We start from the raw sequence: 21,554 nt of genomic DNA, 5'->3' as shown, positions 1-21,554 counted from the left end.
ATGAACAGTATTAAAGGTTTGGTTCTCAATTTTACTGAATGTCCACAGTCACTTATGGCGACTATTAATACACAGTAAAAAAAAAAATGTGTTTAGACTTATGGCTTTTTAGAAGTGAATGTGAGTTATCAAAGAAGAATTTACTAGTATTTATATGGTCATTTTCAATATTCAAAGAACTCAGCAACTGAAAACATTCTGCTTCCTGGGACTCTAACTTTTTAAAAACTTTCTAGTTAATCTGTTTGATTACCTCAATTTACCATGGTCTATCCAAATATTTATTTATTCAGCACATGCTTACTGAGTATATACTCTGTCACACATTTGTATAGGTAGGCCAGATATTCAAATATCAGAAAAGTATTTTCTTACATGGTATTGATCTGATTTCATTGTCAGATCAATCACTATAATAGCATCCTGTTAACCATGGGATTTGAGATAGAATTCTGTAATTTACAAACTCTAGGTTATCTTGGGCATATTACGTAACCTCTCTTACCTTTAGTTTTCTCTTTCATAAAATGATGATAACAATCCTATCAAAATTATAAGGTTGTCATAAGTGACAACCTTTACAATGTATTGGTTAAATATTAACAAAAAAAGGACAGAGGAATGGGGCTTTTGAGGGATGTAAATTCTAATTGTATAACTAGAACATTTATTGTATAAAGTAAGTCAACTTGATTCTACAGTGTGTAACGCATGTACATGGAAGCCAGTTGTTACAGGGAGGTGGGAGAGACGCTGGTCCTTGTCTCATGGAGTCAAAGAATGAATCTCGGGGACAACAGAGAGTGAGCAAAGTGATAGAGTTTATGGAGGGAAAGTATAAAGCTCTCAAGAGTGAGAGGGGTCCTGACCAGGTAGCTGCTGAAGATTTCTGTACCTGACTTTTATTGGGACCTTATCAGAATGTTTGTGAGACTTCATCTTGGCACCTAGCTCAGGGAGGTCTGGAACAGGTTCGTCTCATCCTCTTTTTTCCCAAACTCCGCTGCCGCTGTTGCTTTCTCAGCCTCCTGGCTGAAGCTATACAGCCTGTCTCCCTGAGGGTCCTTATCTCTCCCTGCTTAAAGTCAACTGTTTCCCTATTTGCATTAATATTGGCAATGTTTCTGATAAATTATCTCATTTAAATTTCTAAAGGAAGGTACTGTAAAGACAAGAAATAGAGACTCAGTTTTGATGTTCTTCTCTGAAATTAGCAAAGGCTTTTATGAGAAACTTTTTTTGTTTTTTAAATGAGAAACTTTTCTTCCTATCTGGCTAAACCTTCCACAAAGAGAACAAAAAGTAGGAGTACCTGAAGAGAAATGCTTTTTCTTTTACTTTCTTAAATTATATAAATCATCTAGATTGCCTTTTGAGGGAGTTTTAAACTTCAAGTTATTTATAAATTAAAGGAAACCTAACATTTTTAAATACTTGCTTTTTCCTCAAGTCTGGCATGAGGGGTTTCAGATTTATTATTTCCCATAATCCTTGCAGTGTACTGGTATTGATTAGGTTATTTGGCCTGGATTATTAAGGAAACAAGCCTCAGGAAATTTACTGACTTGCTCTAGATCACACAGCTAGTAAGTGGCCTGAGCCTGGGTCCAAATCCTGAGATCGTTCCACTTTTTCATTCTGCCTCTTGGTAAAGAGTTCTCATTTAAAGTGAGAAAAGGAAAGAATTTGTTTAAAATTGGATTATAGGGGCGCCTGGGTGGCTCAGTCAGTTGAGCGTCAGACTTGGGCTCGAGTCATGATCAGGTCATGGTCTCGTGGTTCATGGGTTCGGGCCACATGTCGAGCTGTGCTGATAGCTTGGAGCCTGGAGCCTGCTTCAGGTTCTGTGTCTCCTTCTCTCTGCTCTTCCCCTTCTCTCTCTCTCTCTCTCTCTCTCTCTCTCTCTCTCTCTCTCTCTCAAAAAATAAATAAATAAACATTAAAAGCATTTTTAATTGGATTATTAATCCTCATTTGTTTCTAGTTCCTCCAAAGATACAGCGTGGCCCTAAACTAATCAAAGTCCAAGTTGGTCAAAGAGTGGACATTCCATGCAATGCTCAAGGGACACCTCTTCCTGTAATCACCTGGTTTAAAGGTGGAAGTGCCATGCTGGTTGATGGAGGGCAGCATATTAGCAGTTCAGATGGAACTTTAAGCATCAACCAAGCCATGCTCTCTGACGCCGGCATATATACATGTGTTGCTACTAACATAGCAGGCAGTGATGAATCGGAAATAACCCTACATGTCCAAGGTGATTTGGGGCATAAGAAAATATAAGTATGGTGGGGTTGGGGAGTAGGGAAAAACCCCTGGAGTCTATACAAAATATATAATCTTGGAGAGTCGTGGATCACTTTTGGAAGATTCCTGTACCTGTATGACTCGAGTTAACTTTGAAAGGAGAACCATTCTAGAAAGAAGTGAAACCATACTATTACTAAACCTGCATCCATTTTTGTATGTTTACTTTTGAAAATGAAGTTGCCATGGATGATGTCAATAATGGAAACAATCCTAGATAAGTACCCCACCCACTATTTTTGGTTTGGGAGAAATTGTGAACAGAGTGAGTTGGAGTAGGATTTCACCTCATCCCGTTAGCAAGCACTCAATGTTGATCCCTAAAAATCTAGATCTGCTGTTTCCCCTAATGATGTCGGCTTTGTGTTGAGGCTTTAAAGATAAATATTTATTCCTTCAAACAACAAATATTTATCAAGCTCCTGCCAGGTGGCTGTCATATCGTAGGCAATGAGGAGAAAGTAGTGAGAAAAGCAAAGCACCAGCTGTCATAAGCTGTTCTACTGTGCATCGGCAGAAAGCAAGCAAATAAGCAAGACATACAGATAGTGAGAAGTGCTAAGTAGAAAATTAGAATGGGGTGATGCTCCCAGCAATTGACTACTTTAGATGCATTGTCAGGTAGAACTTCTCTGAGGAGTAATACTTGGAGTGAGATCTGTTGACTAAGGAGAACCAGCCATATGGTAATTAAGGGGAAGAGCATTCCTGGCAGAGAGAATGATAGTGGAAAGGCAAGAAGGAAAGATAAGGAGGTATTGTATTTAGCATAGTACTTAGTACTTCATAACTGCCCCATTGCAATTTGGGATGGATGGCTAGCACACTGTTGGAGAGCTTATCCAGTTCACCCATTGATTCAGCAGACTTTATTGAGTGCTTATGTTTATGGTTCAATGGGAAAGATAGACATTTACAAGATAATCTCATGCACAAAAATTGGTTAATGCTGTCATGAAATGGTAGATCTATAAGAGTTTTTAAAGAAAGACAAATCAAAGAAGGCTTTCAAGGATTGGGGCATGCAAGTTGAGATTTGAAGAAGGAGTAGAAGCTTATTAGGTGATGGTCAAAGATACAGTGGGGTGGGGTGGAGTGGTGAGAGCCTTCTAGGAGAAGGATGTCGAATGTGAAGAAGAGGAAATACGACATTTTGGATATACTGTCATAAATCAATACATCAATCAGTAAAGGCCAGCTGGCCCATTTCAGACTGAGTGTTGAGTGATATGTGGTAAAGCTGGACACACAGTCATGGGCCAGATTATCCAAGATCTAGGAACCTAGATTAAGGGGTTTAGGCTTTATTTTGTATGCAGTGAAAAGATTCAGAGGGGTTGTTACTGGGAAATTATGTGTCGGGTGTGGATTTTGAAAGATCACTCTTTGAGGGAGAGAATGGTTTGTCTAGAGAAGGTGAAGAGAAGCAGCTGGGGGCTACAGAAGTAGCTCAGGCAAACGATGATGGTAGCTGGACTGGAGGAAAGAAGCCAGTGGACTCAAAAAATAATTAGAAGAGGAAATCATCAGGGATGGTGACCAATTGGATATAGGGAGTGAAGGAGATAGAGGACTCAAGAAAGACTCCCAAATTTCTTCATGGTTTCTTCATGGATAGTGAGGGTGTTCAGGGAGATCGGATTCACTGATAGGGTGTACTGAAGGAAGAACAGGTGTGAAACTTTATCCTGCAGGTAAAATGAATACAAGTAATGATTTTCATCAGGGAAGCCCCAAACGAGATTTGCGGTTCAGAGAGAGTATTCTGAGGACTCTGTAGATTATGAATCCAAAGGGGAACACATTTGAAAAAAAAGGATTCCTGTAAGAAGTCTATTGAAGTAATTTTGGCAAGAGGAGTGAGGGTTTGAAATCAGCAGTGACCTTAAGGATAGAGGAAGATACAGATATGTGATGAACATATGGCACTATATGATTGATTGGATGTGGAGGTCAGGAGTAAGGGAGGGAAACATAAGAAAAATGGATGAAGCATGACACCTTAACTGAGGGAATAAAGGAAACACAAGAGAATTGTGGGAAGCACAAAATGATAAATTTGGACAGTGGGGACATTTTGAGTTTTAGATCCCTAGGTCACATCGAGGTAGAAATGTCTGGCAGCTAGAAATTTTTGTCCTATTTAAAAGAGGAATCCGGAAAGATAGCAGTTCACCAATGTAGTTTTGTTGATGATGCCTCAGGAGAGTTTGATACTGCTTAAGAAAAGCCTGTGATAATGCATTTATGTTTCTAATAGAACCACCTACACTGGAAGATCTAGAACCTCCATATAACACTCCATTCCAAGAAAGAGTGGCCAACCAACGCATTGCATTTCCATGTCCTGCAAAAGGTATGTAGTACTTGGACATATGGGCACTGGCATAAAGTTATATTATATTAGATTTCTCTATTGAACCCAAAACATCATTATAAAAAGATCCATTTGTTGGCCCTTGCTATAACATTTGGGCATAATGACAATTAATCCCTCTTTTGTTTTATATTTTTAATCTCTCTTTTAAATAACAGCTCATTGAATAGGTATTTTTCCCCAACACATACTTTATTTGCTTCAGTGGAAAGACCTGTTATTCCAAACTTGTCTTATCTAGTATCTTTCCCATTTAGTTCATGCTACTTCCTGTTACTTCTGACAGGATTTGTCTTTAAAATGTGGGAGCCTGGGGCGCCTGGGTGGCTTGGTCGGTTAAGCGTCCAACTTCGGCTCAGGTCAAGATCTCACAGTCCGTGAGTTCGAGCCCCGCGTCCGGCTCTGTGCTGACCGCTCAGAGCCTGGAGCCTGTTTCAGATTCTGTGTCTCCCTCTCTCTCTGCCCCTCCCCTGTTCATGCTCTCTCTCTCTGTCTCAAAAATAAATAAACGTTAAAAAAAATTAAAAATAAAATAAAATAAAATAAAATAAAATAAAATAAAATAAAATAAAATAAAATAAAATAAAATAAAATAAAATAAAATAAAATAAAATAAAATAAAATGTGGGAGCCAGAGGAGTGTCTTGGTGGCTCAGTTGGTTAAGTGTCCAACTTTGGCTCAGGTCATGATCTCATGGTTCATGGGTTCAAGCCCCACATTGGACTCTGTGCTGACAGCTCAGAGCCTGAAGCCTGTTTTGGATTCTGTGTCTCACTCTCTCTCTGCCCCTCCCTTGCTTGCACTCTGTCTCTCTCTCTTTCAAAAATAAAAATAAACATTAAAAAATTTTAAAAATAATAAACTAGCTAGATACCGTATCATTATCTTTTACAACAAATTTCATCTTGGCCATGATTGTTCTACCATTTACCATTTAGAAGTTAAAGATAATACTTCTTTTGCTTGTTCATTTAGTTTTTCATTTATTAGCTTCACAAATATCCACTAAGTCTGAAACCCACAAAGGAATGAGCAGGATGTAAAGAAATGAGGAAATGATTATACGCCTTTTTTCTTTGGCAACATAGACAACTGCAGACCATCAGTTCACCTTCTCTTTCTCATCAGTCAGCCTTTTACTATCAACACAACAAAATAGGCCAATTTTTTTGTTTTATTTTTTCTCATAAATATAACTTTCACAGTTACTTTTATAAGTCCTTTAGCATTAATGGCACATTTTATAGATTCTGCCATTCTTTTGTTCTTGTCTTGGATTATATGCCATTATTTTAATATTTTTATTACCCATTAATGTAAGATTATTAATAATGTGTAATCATATTAATTTAATGTTCTTTTTTATATTTTTATAGATATTAAGTAAATTTTAAAAGTACTTAGAATAGTACCTGATACCTTGTTTGTTAAATAAATATATTCTTAATACAGAATTAATGTTTGTCTATTACCAATATGTGCTTTGGACTCAATTATGTACTTCAGAATGGTTTTGTCAGTTTTACTCATGAGCACATCACTTCCATTTACCCTTTTGTCATAAATAAATCTAGGAAATCAGTCCTCTCTGCTTTCCCAACTTTCTTTTCAATATAAGAAGTCAAGAATTGTTCTACTGTCCTATGTTTAGCAGCATGAGATCATCAGATATGTGTAGATAGTAGATTGCTCATCTCTACTATGTCAGGCCTATTTAAAATGTGAATTATAGGGGCGCCTGGGTGGCTCAGTTGGTTAAGCATCCGACTTCAGTTCAGGTCATGAACTCATGTTTCATGAGTTTGAGCCCCGTGTTGGGCTCTGTGCTGACAGCTTGGAGCCTGGAGCCTGTTTTGGATTCTGTGCCTCCCTCTTTCTCTGTTCACCCTCCACTTGAGCTCACTCGCACTCTCTCTCTCTCTCTTTCTCTCTCTCTTTCTAAAAAATAAAGATCAAAAAAAAATTTTTAGGGGTGCCTGGGTGGCTCAGTTGGTTAAGCGTCCGACTTCAGCTCAGGTCATGATCTCATGGTTCGTGGGTTAAATTTTTTTAAATGTGAAATTATAAAGTATCGCTTCTGCATATCATGTATGCATTCTATTTGGTTGGGCAATTTTTATGTTGTATTCCTGTGATAGTCTCTTGCTTTCTGTTCTTCATTTGTTTTCATCCCTGAACTCTCCCATTTGATTAATATAGTTTTTTTCCCCACTAATGATCATGAACTTACTCAAGAAAGTGTTTTGGTTTGCTTACTGTCTTCTGAATATCTTGATATAAACAACTTGCTCAAACTCTACACTAGAGACCATAGGTCTCTTAAGACTGATCAGGAATTAGAGGCCTTATCTCTTTGCTATTTCATGCCAGGAGAAATATCTTGAAAGTAGCATAGTGTCTTAGTGTACAAATTATAGTCATAAAAAATTTTTTATTTCTCCTAAATATATTTGATATGTTGTAATGATTCCTAATTTTATTTAAAATGTCACAAAGCTTTGCTTTCTTATTTAGGTACCCCCAAACCAACCATCAAATGGATATGGAATGGTAGAGAGCTGACAGGCAGAGAGCCTGGGATTTCTATCTTGGAAGATGGTGCATTGTTGGTCATTGCTTCTGTTACACCCTTTGACAGTGGGGAGTACATCTGTGTGGCAGTCAATGAAGCTGGAACCACAGAAAAAAAATATAACCTCAAAGTCCATGGTAAACATAGAAAAATCATACAATTGAATATGTGACATTTTCAAATTCTTATATATGTTATTCTCTTAATGTATTCTTATTTAATATTAATGTGAATAGAATGTTATCAAACAGAAAACTGAAAATCTGATTGCACTGATTAATTGATTGACGGATGGATTTAAAATTTCGTGAAATTTTTTTATTGTGACTTTATTCAAAATTCAAATGGTAGAATAGTCAGAAGTCTCATGGCCTAAGCTAAGCTATCTACTTATCCTCCCTAGGGGCAAAGAAATTTATTAGCTTTGTATGCATGTATGCGTGTGTGTGTATTTTCCCAGAGATATTTTATGCATAACAAGAAAATATGAATATATATTTTATTCTCTGTTTTTTTGTATAAAAAGGTAAACATATAGGAGAATACTGTATACATGGCTCTACACTTGTCTATTTTACTAACATATCTATCTTGGGGATTATTCAATATTCCTAACCCTTATTTATATCTACATAGCATCCCACTGTATGACTGTGCCATGATTTCCTTAACCTTCATCTATTAATGATGAACATATAGGTGCAACCAATTGTTTGTTAGTATAAGTAGCACTTCACTGAAATACTTGTACATTTGTCATTTTGCAGCAGTCACAAGTTATGTTCATTTTAAAATTTCATTGATGCATCTGAGTGGCTCAGTCAGTTGAGTGTCTAACTCTTGATTTCAACTCTGATCATGATACCAGGGTCATGGGATCAAGCCTTGCATTAGGCTCCACATGGAAACTGCTTGAGATTCATATTCTCTCTCTCTCTCTCTCTCTCTCTCTCTCTCTCTCTCCCTCCCTCCCTCCCTCCCTCCCTCCCTCCCCCCCCCCCCCCCTTGGCCTCTCTCCCCTGCTCACACACTGTCTCTAGAATACATACATACATAGCAATTTCATGGATATTGGCTTTCATAGACACGGGGCAGTATACACTTCCATCAGCGAAGTAGTGAGTCCCACATGACTTCATTAAGACCCTAGCAGTTTGCATTTTCAGTGGTATGTGGACTAACTAGGTTTTCCTTAAATGTATCCTAAGTTTTATCTTCACTATAAAACTCTGAACTGACAGAGTAAAAATTTAATAAGGGTTACTATATATTGGTTGAGATATTTCACTTTATGTTAAGGCATGTGCTTAAATTATGACCAGCCTTTCTTAGCTATCACGTATCTCAGAATTTGCTTTCTAAAGGCCTGTGTAAAGAGACTTCATAAATAATATTTGTTATAAAATTGTCTAGCCATGACTTCCCTCTTTTTGCAGTTCCTCCAGTAATTAAAGATAAAGAACAAGTAACAAATGTATCTGTGTTGGTCAATCACCTGGCCAATCTCTTTTGTGAAGTTGAAGGTACTCCTTCTCCTGTCGTTATGTGGTACAAAGATGACGTCCAGGTAAATGAAGACATCAAAATATGCATAACTCATTGCATCCATCTCTGAAATAAACCATTCAGATGTGACTTTCTCATTAATAGTGATATAAAACTTTTACATCAATTCTTAATTATGCGTTTGTATTAGGATTGGAAATAACACTGACCATTTTGGCCTTTGAAGGTGACTGAAAGCAGCAGTATTCAGATCACGAACAATGGAAAGATATTAAAGCTCTTTAGAGCCACTCCAGAGGATGCAGGAAGATATTCCTGCAAAGCAGTTAATATTGCAGGCACTTCTCAGAAGTATTTTAACATCGATGTGCTAGGTAAGGGAAATGGTCTTTTCAGAAAACTACAGTTTTCAGGGACACCTGGGTGGCTCAGTGGGTTAAGAGTCTGACTCTTGCTTTTGGCTGAGGTCATGATCTCACGGTTCATGAGTTCGAGTTGCACACTGGGCTCTGGGCTGATAGTGCCAAGCCAGCTTAAGATTCTCTCTTTCCTTCTCTCTCTGCCCCTCCCCCGCTTGTGCTCGCTGTCTCTCGCTCAAAATAAATAAATAAACTTAAAAAAAATACTACAGTTTTCAGATGCATTTCTTATAATTGGGTGGAGCTGACAGTGTGAAAGAGCAAAGAGATTAGAAAGAAATTGATAAGAGTAATGTAATTTGTTTTGGTCTGCCATTATTTTGTCTTTGATTTGGTTAACCAAAGTCATATGCTATAGAATGTTTTAAGCTATTGATTATTTATCATACAGAGATGTCTGTGGATGTTTGGTACTGTATTACACATAAAATAGTAAATTACTGCTCTTGTCAATTTCTCCTGCTAGGCAGGCAGGAAATTCTCTGGGAAATAACTATACAGGACGATGCAGAGTAAAACTCATTAATGTTGTCGACATCCGAAGCTGCTAGGTTGTAATTGGAACTGGAGGAGATAGCAAATGCTCCTTTCCCTGCATTCTAATTAACTCATAACTAAATCACCTCTGCCCTGATTCTAATTGAAAGGGGAAAATTCTGAGTGCGGGTAGAAGAATTGGGATATAAATTGGATTATGAGGCATTTATAAAATTTTAATGGTAATCATAAATTTAAAGTTTTGTCATTTTAGCTTGTGAAATTGTATTTTCCAATTAAAGTTTACTTTGTGATAAAATGAATTCCTCCCTTTTCAGTGTTTTGTTCACCAAAATGGGCATATGTTTGTCAGTCTGGGGTGGAAATGAAGTCTGGGAATGATGCTGCATTCAAATTGCCATTTTTAAACTGCTTTAGCATGAAAATAATCCCTCTCATTAGTCTTCTCAGAGCCTGAAGTACTTTGCATTTCCTCTACCAAATTTATCCTTATATGTAAGCACAGACTATAACAAACACACTAAGTAATCTTTCCTATCATTAGTCTCATTGCTATTATTTCTCTCAGCACTCATTTACTTTAAATTCTATGTGCTGATGACTCCCCAAATTTTTATTTCCAACTCAGACTCTCTGGATCTTAGAATATATATCTTGCCTTCTCCACAGTGTCTTGACTTGAATGTCTCAGTGGCATATCAAACAGAAAGGTCAATGAGTATCTGTTCTGCTCATCTTCAGCGATGCCCATCACAGCACCCCCATCCACCAGCTTGCCTCTGCTAGAACCTGGCACTCATCATTTCTACCTCCTCCTCCCCAACTTAATAAATCTACCTACATCCTGTTAAGTCTACTTCCTAATCCAATGTTAAACTATCTACTTCCTTTCATTTTTAACTGTGAAAGTATCATCATTTATAAGCCGAATTAAAGTAGCCTCTGAACTGCTCCCCTTCCTCCACTCTTTGCCGCTGAAATCCAGTCTTCATTCCCTAGCCAATGTGATCTCCGAACACAAATCTGATCACACGCCTTCTCTATCGAGAGAGCTACTTTGGTGGCTGGTCATTGCTCTGAAGATGAAGACCAAACATCTTAACATGATATGAAGGGAGAGGATTTCAAAGTCCAGGAAGTGTACAGGAATTCTTCAATATTTTGATAATTCTGAGAATAAAAACTAGCATAGTCGTTTTCATAGTATGTCCCCTATCCAGGCGTAGCCTAGGGGCCCTTTAAAAGAAACAAGGGTAATATACATTAAATAGCACTACGTTGTAATATGTCAGTTTTGAACCTTATAAGATCAATATTCATTATGTCATTCATTTTCTAAAATGTACGGCACTAGTAAATTGCATTTTATGAGCTTCACGGCTCACTTATATTCCAAATTCTTTTTGCATATGCGTTTACTTCTCCTCAAAATGAATTAGTTCTAATCAACCATAATTCTTGCAGGTAATTGTCCTGCTAGCAAATTTTTTATGAATGTGTTCCAATATTTAAATTTAACATTTGGGTGGGTCTACAGATGCAATATGAAGGTATTTTACGTGATATTTTATTTGTAATATTAAAATCTTACTGAAATACTATAGAAATCATTAATAATCTGCTCTCCCTCCCCCCATTCGTTTTTGCTAAATCATAGATTTTCATGATAAAATGTCTTTGTTCAAGTTCCTCCCACCATAATAGGTGCCAGCTCCCCAAATGAAGTCTCTGTTGTCCTCAACCATGACACCACTCTCGAATGCCAAGTCAAAGGCACTCCCTTCCCTGTTATTCACTGGTTCAAAGATGGCAAGTGAGTACCATGTCTCTATTTGTTGCAAGGGTCCAGTTGATAGAAAATAGATGTGGAAATCCATGTGGATTTTCTCCCTTTTAATTATTTTAACCACATAAATATTATTAAATGAACATGAAGGAAAACAATATTGTTGAACAATGTTCTCAGAGTCTTCTAATACCTTTCATTCTTGTGATTTATAAGACTATAAATGCTGGGAATTTATTTTAGAAACATAGAGGAACTCAAGTTTATTGGACACTAAATATTCTGCCCATAGGCTCAGAATAAAAAATGAAAAATGCAAGATCCAAATGCAGAGAAAAGTTTGCTTTTACATAGGATTGTTTGAATTATGAGAAAAGAAAATTTATGACAATAAGATGAATACTCAAGCTAGCTCTATAAATGGACAAAAGGAAACAATCACAAAAGAGCAATTAGATATTTCCCAGACTTCAAGTTCAAGGGCTACTGAGGTTTGCTTACACTGATATGGCTGTATTGATTCATATTGTTCGTGAGAGCTTATTTCTCACAGCCTAGTCTCAATTTGAGTATCATTATAGTTTCTGAGAGCAGGTGTCTAAGGCTTAAGTAGCAAAGAGTAAAGATTTGCATTGAATAAAATAAAGGGTTGTATGCAAACTTTTAATCAGTAAAATTGACAACATAGAAAAATGTATGGAGGATATAACCAGGCAATTTAAAAATATTCAGTTAAGCAATAGCTGTATTAAACGATACTCTAGACAGTATGCTGAGTGAAATAAGTTAGGGAAAGACTATACCATATGATTTCATGCATATGTGGAACTTAAGAAACAAAACAAATGAGGGGCGCTTGGGTGGCTCAGGCCATTAAATGTCCGACTTCAGCTCAGGTCATGATCTCATAGCTCGTGAGTTTGAGCCCTGCGTTGGGCTCTGTGCTGACAGCTCAGAGTCAGGAGCCTGCTTTGGATTTTGTGTCTTCCTCTCTCTTTGCCCCTCCCCCACTCACAGTCTGTCTCTCTCTCAAAAATTAATAAACATTAAAAAAAAAAGAAAACAGGTGAGCATAGGGAGGAAAAAGAGAGGCAAACCATAAGGCAGACTCTTAACAATAGAGAACAAACTGAAGGTTGCTGGAGGGGAGATGGGCAGAAGGATGGGTTAAATGGTGATGGGTATGGAGGAGGGCACTTTTGATGAGCACTGGGTGTTGTATGTAAGTGCTGAATCCATAAATCCTACACATGAAACAAATATTACACTGTATATTAACTAACGAGTTTAAATTAAAACTTGGAAGAAAAAATGATGCTCACTGTCAATAATTTGGAGAATGTAAACAAGAAAACATGAATTTTGCTTTTCACAGGTCAGATTGGCAAAACAAATAAATAAAGGTTCAAACAATGCCAAATGTTGGCGAGAGTGTGGTAAATAGATTAGTATTCTGAAAGGCAATTTGTTGATATCTATTCAAGTTTGAAGGCCCATATACTGTAATGTAGCAAATACACTTTCAGGTTCTAGGAGAGGGAAACGTTCATGCACATCCACATGAGAGCAGGTACGACAATAGGTAATATTCCCTGCAACACTGTGGTGACAGAAAAGTGGAAACTGGTTAATATTTAATATTAGGAGATGAGTAGATAACTTACGGCATAGTCATATTTTGAAACGTGCAGCAATTAAAAAGAGTAAGATCAAGCTATAGATATCAAAAATATCTCTACAGCTATTGTCAGGTAAAAAGAGAAAGTAGAAAGAACAAAGCAATACCATTTACATGTAAGAACTAAATTCTTTTGGGAAGACATTTAAGCGTGAAAATGTTTAGAAGAAAAAAAACTTGTGAAAAAATGCAAACCAAACTTACAAAGGTGAGATATCTAGAGAGAAGACTCACATTAGGGGTAATAAATCAAGCAGACCTTTTCTTATTATAATACTTCCTTTTTTGTTTATTTAAATTTTATATTCCTTGCATAATTAATGATCAATAAAAGTTTTAAAGTTACTTAAATTTGAGTAACATTATCAAGTATTCACTTTTTAAAAACAGTTAAAATGCATTAAACTAAGGTACTTTATTCTCTCAGCTTTTGAGAGCTTCCTGCAAAGTGACATGCCAAGAAATCGTAAAGGATGCTACCACAGAACATTAAATGTGTTTCCATTTAATTCTGTAGTCTGATGAGGCTTCTAATCCAGCAGTGCATCTAGTTATTTATCATGGGCTAAGTCACTGCAGATTTTTAAAAAACTAGCTATGGGTCTTCCTGAAAGAAGATCAGTGGATTTTAAAGGTATGAATTTTAGGGGGTGCCTGGGTGGCTCAGTTGTTTAAGTATCCGACTTTGACTTAGGTCATGATCTCCTGGTTTGTGGGTTCAAACCCCGCATTGGGCTCTGTTCTGACAGCTCAGAGCCTGGAGCCTGCTTCAGATTCTGTCTCTACCTGTCTCTCTGCCCCTCCCCCACTCTCTTTCTCTCTGTCTCTCTCTCTCTCTGTCTCTCTCAAAAATAAATATACATTAAAAAAAGGTATGAATCTTAGGATATTATAGACTTTACGATATGTTTCAATTATTACGTAAAGCTGCTGCCAGTTATGTAAAGTGAGCATTGTATAGTATTCAATAAATGACTGTATAGTAGGAAAAGACTTCCTTAACAACCATATATGAGTTGCTTTTGACATAAGTATATTTAAGTACTTGTGATTATAAAAACATTCATATTTACTACAGTATCTACTTTTTAGAAAAGCTGGCAGGATCATTGTCTTTAATAAGTAATAACCATTCTATTGTGAATACTTTTCCAGGTATTATAATGATATTGGTTTAAAACTAATATTCCTTGGCCTCAAGCTCCTATACTCTTAGTTTTACTTTACTAAATGATGATAGAAATTTTGGCTATGAAAACAAATAAAAAAGATGAAGAAGAAAAAGGAGGAGGAGAAGGAGGGGGAGGAATGGAAGAAACAATGAAACACTACCAGGTTTCTATTAATACTTAACAAATAAGTTTGAAATGAGGGAACTTTTCATCTCAAAGTAATCATTATCTAACTTTCATTAATGAAAATAATGAATAATAATGCTTTAATAATTCTATTTTTCTGAATAAGAGTACTAATATCATTGTTTATTTTTTTTAGATTCATAGAGAAAAAAACCTTGTTTCATATTTTTAATCTCCTAGGACTTAATGATTTTTGTTGTTATCAATAAGAGAGGAAACACAGGAAAATAAAAATGGACCCATGGAATGAAATTTATTTTTTCTAGGCCTTTATTTTTGGGAGATCCTAATATTGAACTTCTAGACAGAGGACAAGTTTTACATTTAAAGAATGCACGAAGAAGTGACAAGGGTCGCTACCAGTGTGCTGTATCTAATGCAGCTGGCAAACAAGCCAAGGATATAAAACTCACGGTCTATAGTAAGTGTGATTTTCGTATGCTTGTTTTGTTATTATCAATTCCCACTATTATTGAAAATCAGGGTTTAATGTTAACTGTTCTTTTATTCAATGCTGAATAATTTGGACTGCAACTTACATTAGAGGAAAGATCCTAGTTTCTGTGTTCTAGACTAGAACATTGCATCCAATTTTAATGTATTTTGTCATTACATCTGGATTTCTTTGAGAGGTCTAGTGATTTTCCAATGATGTCACTCAAGACATCTGGCGTTTCCTGATTGACTAATACATAATAAGTCAAATGTCTAAATCCTTAAAAGACTTTAAAAAGAAAACCCAGAAACCTCTAAAAAGAACTGAGATACATGAATTGAATGAAGCCAATGGTATGCAAACCATTCAGTTGTTCTGTTTTCAAACCATCTTGGTCTTTATTCTGACCACAGGGTGATATTTTAAATGCCTTATGTTTGTGCCACCATTTTCTTCCAGCTAAGTCCCTACCAGAGGATTCAGCCCTCATTTCACTAAAAATCTCAATATTCCCTGAGGCAAGTGAATTCCAAGGTCATTTAATATTTTTTACACACATAAACATTAGGTTGCAGGCACAGCAAATTACCCAGTAATTCAATAGGCCAGTCATGCTTATTACTGTACTGATTTCTGTCTCTCCACAGTGTATGACACTCAAAAGTGTAGATACTTCAGGAATATCACCTCTTTACAGGATCTTCCCAAGCCAGTCAGTCAGGCAGTCACTATTATATTGTCCAAGTTTATTTTCTTCATAATACATATCACTGTCTGATAGGTTATTGCTTAATTATGGATTTATTTACCTATCTGCTACACTTCATAAGAGGAAAGCTACACTTCGTAAGAGCAGGGCCTAGTTTTGCATGTTCCCTATTTTAATGTCTGATACGTGGTAGCTCTCAAGAAATGTTTGCTAATAAATGAATGAATGGTCTAGTGATATACTGTCCACTATGGTAACCATTAGCCACATGAAGCTGTTGAGCACTGGAAATGTGGCTAGTTCAAAATGAGACAAGCTGTAAGTATAAAATATAGGTCATATAGCAAAGACTTAATTTGAAAATATAATGTAAGATATCTAATTGATAAGTTTACATTGATTATATCTAAAATGATTATATATATAATATATATAATATTAAGTATATTATATATTTATATATAAATAGCTAAATTATATATTATATATTATGTTTAATATATATAAGTAATATATAAATATTTCTATATTTTTTAATATATTTGTATATATATTAATATTATAAATATTTATATATATTTAATATATATAAATAATATAAATATTATATATAATAGTTTAATATATTATTAAAACTAATTTCCTCTGTTTTTAATTCTTTTGGTGTGGCTACTAGAAAGATTTTTATTATGTAGATGGTTAGCATTGTATTTCTATTGGACAGCACTGATCTAATCATTGCTAAGAACTTGGTCTTCTGGGACAGGCGGACTTGGGTTGAGATCCAATTTCTGTCACTCACTAGCTTTATGACTTTGGACAAATTGCCTACCCTCTGATCTTCAGTTTCCTCATCTGTAAAATGGGGATAATAATAGCACCTATTTAATAGTGTTATTGTGAGGATCAAAAGCTAGATACCTTACTGGGTCACCTGGCTTATACTGAGAGTTTAATAATGTTACTCATTTTTCATTATTTACTTAGTGATTGTATTGGCTTACTAGCTTGACTTCTATATAACTTCACTGGATTGCAAATTTCCCTTTTTCAATGTTAGTGTCTTTATATAAAGTTTGAGTAGCTCTCTTGAATCAAAGAGATTTTATTTAATGCAAGCTTTTAAATCATTTCTACCTATAAATAGAAGCCCTGGAAGAATCTAATCATGAAAAGACATGTCCTCCAAAAAAAAAGAGTAGCATTACTGAAAGATTGGCGGTCATGAATCCAAGTTAAACATAAGTGTTATTGCCACCATTGGCCTCTTACCAGAACCAGACATTCAAATAATAGGTGCAAAATTTCCCCTAAGCTTTTGAGTGGTCTTCTCTACATTGTTGTATCGTTGCCAGTGTCTATGATGCATACATTTTGGTGATTCTGTAAGACACCTATTTCCCAAGGACTTGGGTTCTTTTATTTCAGATCGTCTTGTGCAGTCTATATAATGCCTTCAGGCACCCAGAAGAGAGGGAACTATAATGATTAAAATTTCTAGGATTGTCTGAGATGAAAGGTATTATGACATTGTGAAGTTTTGATTATTATAACTCAGGAAATAATGCATCTCCTTTCTAGTATGCTTGGCTGCACCTCCAAGTGGGTAACCTTAAGCTTATTTTATTTCACTTATGAAAATGCTTTTTATTCCTAAGAATGAATGAAACAGATGCCATAGTTGGGCTGTCAGGAAAATTTATGTAGATTTCAGATTGAGAATGTGTTTTGTATGACATTTGATTCATTTGTTTTCCTTATTTACATACCAACATGAGGACAAAACAGCTGATGCACTTGAAAGGCAGAAATGCACATTGTGCCCGAATAAGGAAAGAAATAGAGGCAGAATAAGAGTGAAAAATAAAAGATGGAGCGGGGGCGGGGGGGGGGGGGGGTGGCGGAGAGGGAGGGGAAAGATGTAAAAAAAGGAAGGAAATAAAAGAGCTTTTAATGTCCCAGGGGGAGATTGTGTAAATTCATAGCTGTTAATTCTGAGGCAAAGATTTTTAACTTGAGGTTCGTGTTTAAGAAGTCTAAGTGCTTCCTCAAAGTGTAAGTCTTTGAATGTATATGTGCAGTGCATTTTAATGTGCAGTGTGTTTATTACCTTTATCTGTAACAACCTTCGTCAAACAGAAATAAGGTCCCAGAAAAGTATATATGAATTAAATTGAAATAGGAAGTGACGTTTATTTGGCAAATTTAAGCAGTAGATGGTGTGTTGTTCTGACGTCAATTAGAAATGTTCTTTGAGTAATTTTTCTCAACTTCAAAAATGCAGATATTTTCCAGTACAAATGATATTCCTTTGTAAAGCATTCATGGTGGGTAGAGACTTATTTGAACATATGTTCTTGCTTTCTTTCTAATTAGGCTAGCCAGCTGATTTAGGCACTTTGAACCAAAAGTTTGATATATGTTTACAGATTAACATATGACATAAGTAATCTCAAAGCAAAATTAAAATTTTAAATCTGAATAAAATGCTCTTCCTTAAGGTTTCAAAATGGTGGCTTGAATTTGTATTCATTAATTATCTATAGCAAGACTTGGCAAACCTTTTTTATAAAGGGCAAGATAGTAAATATTTTAGGTTTTGCAGACCATGAGACAAAGTCAAAGATACTATGTAGGTATTTACATATCAAGATAGAAATAAATTTCTACTAATTATCTATTGATAAAATTCTTTTTTTGAATAATTTTTAAAATTATAAAATTTTTTGTCATACAAGTCTACAGATTGGATTAATGGAATTCTTTGGAGGGAAGGGGTAATATTTTAAGTGGAGGTCAAAATTAGTGATCCCTCTCACTAAAATTGATTGCAAATGTTCATGTTAATGTCAATGTTGCTCTATAATGAGATTTTATGTATTTCCTCTGGGAAAATGTTTTTTCATGTAGACAGATACTGTCAAATACTGACATCACTTCACAAACATATTATTTTAAATGACCATACTCATTGCTTGGAAAGCATTTATAGAATTCTCTTATATTCTTTTGATAATTGACTTCTAGCATGCCGTATCGCAGACTGAATAATTAAAGGTTCATTCTCAGAGATAAATGAACTTTGAACATGGAAATTTCCTTTGTATTTTTATCAAGGTCTAAGAGACATTGCTGAAACTGAAATTTGAGCTTAGAAAATATATCCAGGGCAAATCTGTAGGGCAGTGGAGATCTCAGTTTTGTTTGACAGCATGGGAAATGTATAAATGTCGCTTGACATAATTGTGATTCAGACAGAATGACTACCATAGTATAAGTTTTGCACTTAAGTGCTGTTTTGATCTGGTAATTTTAGGTTGAATTCATTAAGAAACATTAGCAAATTTGTAGCAAAAACCAATTTCCAAAATCATTCAACAGTATTCAGTAATAGTGTTCGAGGACAGTTCTTTTCATTCAGAAAAAGTAGTCTCAGCACTGAGCTCAAAAAATTAAAATATAAGTTTAGCACCATTAAGGCGCTGAACTGCTCAATGGTAGACAAGTCTTTATATTCAGCTTCTAATTATAACAAAAAATTCATGTAACTGATGATGTTTAAGTCCATAAGAGCAAATAAAATATGCCATTGACACTTCTGGTTCCAGAACATATGAGTATTTTACACAGAGTGCTTGCTGGTAAGTAACACAAGGAATATAGACTTTTAAAACCTTGTATTTTAATAAGCTTTATAAATTTGTCTAAGCCTTTTCCTGCTACCATCAGTTGTACCATATCTTAGCAGATTCCACTTCAGGTTGTAACGAGTTAGTGTTGGGTTCTTTTGGGGTTTTTTTTGTAAGATTTCTTTGAAAATATTTTTTTCTGTAGTTGTTCCATGCAGACTATTCTTAGAGACTAATTCTTTAGTTTCTTCAGACTTGGCATTGACTCCTCAAACCAAAAGCAGTATCAGTAACATCTGTTAGTTTGCCAAGAGCCAAGAATACTGTTCAGAAAAGTTGCCTTTAAAAAAGAATTAACTATCAACGTTGCTCCCAGTGGTCTCATGTCTTCCAGCAATTATTGTCATGCAAAGGCTAATAATCTCAAACAAAGATTTAAGATGTCTGTGGACACATTTCTGTGACTACTGACTGTGATCATCCCTGATTTTAATTAAATCACTGTTGGTAAATGGCTTTTCTTGCTTCGCTAACGTATGAACCACTCAGGAAAAAAAAATTTTTTTTTGGTTGTAGCCTCATTTTGACTTTTTATTTTTGAGAAGAAATTCTGTTATTATGAGTCAGTCCATTTTACATTTTATGATTTATCCAACTGTTGTTTTCCTTTGAATTGGAGATAACATGATGAGTCTAGTGTGTTGGTGTGTATTGTAATCTTTCAAAACAGCAATAGTATTATTACAAAATAAATGATGCTTTGCCATTCATTTATAACAAAATAATCCTCACTGTGTTGTGCTTTAAAAAGGTGTTTTAAAATCTACTTTTCTCTTTCTTGTTTTGACATGAGAAGTATGCACTGAGAATAAAAATAAAATAAAATATCATGCCATGGTGATATGCATGGCAATTTGAAATGCTATTGAGCTATAACTGTGTCACTTAAATTGATGGTAAGCTCAGCAGGAGTGAGAAACAATGAGAACACCATATTTGCTATTTTTTTGCAACTACCTGACTCAGTTATTAGAGGGAGAAAGTAACCATAGACAATATGTAAACAAATCAGTGGGACTATATACCAATAAAACTTTATTTACGGACACTGAAGTTTGAATTTCATATAATTTTTACTTGTCACAAAGTAATATTAGTATTATTTTGATTTTTTTTCCCAACCATTTAAAAATGTAAAAATGTATTCTTAGCTTAGCATCTCCATGTCTCACCTATGAACCATAGTTGGCTTCTTTGAGCTGTATATTAAACTACCTTATAGGAAAATTATCCTACCACCAGGTTTACTTCACACTGTAGTAGATATTTCCTTAAATTATGTGTGACAAAAAAGAAATGTGTATATGAATGTTTGTCACTGTGAGCTAGTTCTGAGAATGGTTATCAGAAAATATTATGGTACTCTATTCACATCCGGTTCTTGTTTTCTAATATCTTTTTCCACTTAAAGGAACCAAGGCTTCTAAGAAAAATGGTTAATTCTAGAGCTGGGGCAGGGAACATACAAGATGAGCCTACAGCATGTAGTAGAGCCAGAAGGTAAAAAAGTACTAAAATAGTAGCATGGCGTGAATATGCCAAAGGAATATAGGAGCCAAATGAAATGGTTCCCAGTGGTCAAAACTGGATTGATCCGAACAACAAATTAAACCATGTAGTATTTAGATCATAACCCAAAGTATAAAATAAGTTTCCATGAATTCATGTTGATATAAATAAATTGTTGAATAAGTGAATAAATTGGGGACGAGAAACAAAATTATATAGGATAACTCCAAAAAAATTAGGTAGGTGTTCTCCTCTCAAGAAAATAGAACCTAACTCCCCACCCCATATATATGGGCTGAAAAGAGTGATCCCTTTCCCCAAAAAGGGGGAAAGGAGAGTAACTTTATAAAGGAGAAACCTAGCAAAAGCTACCACAACCAGATTGTTAAGGTTAACATCATCAGTGATAAGTCATGCTGATGATTTGTGCCTTTGATATGATCTGATGAGGAGGGTGTTTTACCTCCATGATCTTCCTCCTGAAACCTATAACCTTAGTCCAACTGTAAGAAAAGCATTCTAGAATATACCCTATTCTAAAATAAAAGTTTCATAAAATAATATTAAGGTACTCCCAGTTCAGGCACATGCCATTTGATTTCTTTTAACTTGTTGCAGTTTGTAGCACAAGCCTGGAATGACCAGAGTCAAAAGATGTAGCAGGATTGAGCCACTTGAGTCGTTTTTCCAACTCACACAGAGTTCTCAT

The 21,554-nt window shown here is 35.4% G+C and overlaps 1 protein-coding gene across 1 annotated transcript in view; it reads left to right on the top strand.

Moving 5' to 3' along the window:
* HMCN1 (hemicentin 1) overlaps nucleotides 1-21,554 on the top strand; it is a 474,606-nt gene that overhangs the window by 250,214 nt on the left and 202,838 nt on the right. Inside the window, exons 24-30 of the mRNA XM_047840704.1 lie at nucleotides 1,985-2,257; nucleotides 4,568-4,663; nucleotides 7,200-7,394; nucleotides 8,694-8,824; nucleotides 8,990-9,137; nucleotides 11,367-11,493; nucleotides 14,769-14,923. Coding sequence (XP_047696660.1) covers nucleotides 1,985-2,257; nucleotides 4,568-4,663; nucleotides 7,200-7,394; nucleotides 8,694-8,824; nucleotides 8,990-9,137; nucleotides 11,367-11,493; nucleotides 14,769-14,923 — 1,125 coding nt within the window. The remainder of the gene's footprint in view (nucleotides 1-1,984; nucleotides 2,258-4,567; nucleotides 4,664-7,199; nucleotides 7,395-8,693; nucleotides 8,825-8,989; nucleotides 9,138-11,366; nucleotides 11,494-14,768; nucleotides 14,924-21,554) is intronic.

Source organism: Prionailurus viverrinus, chromosome F1, assembly GCF_022837055.1.
Source record: "Prionailurus viverrinus isolate Anna chromosome F1, UM_Priviv_1.0, whole genome shotgun sequence".
Classification (NCBI taxonomy): Eukaryota; Metazoa; Chordata; class Mammalia; order Carnivora; family Felidae; genus Prionailurus; species Prionailurus viverrinus.
Note: the sequence above shows the minus strand (reverse complement) of the source record. Positions and strands in the feature narration are given on the sequence as shown.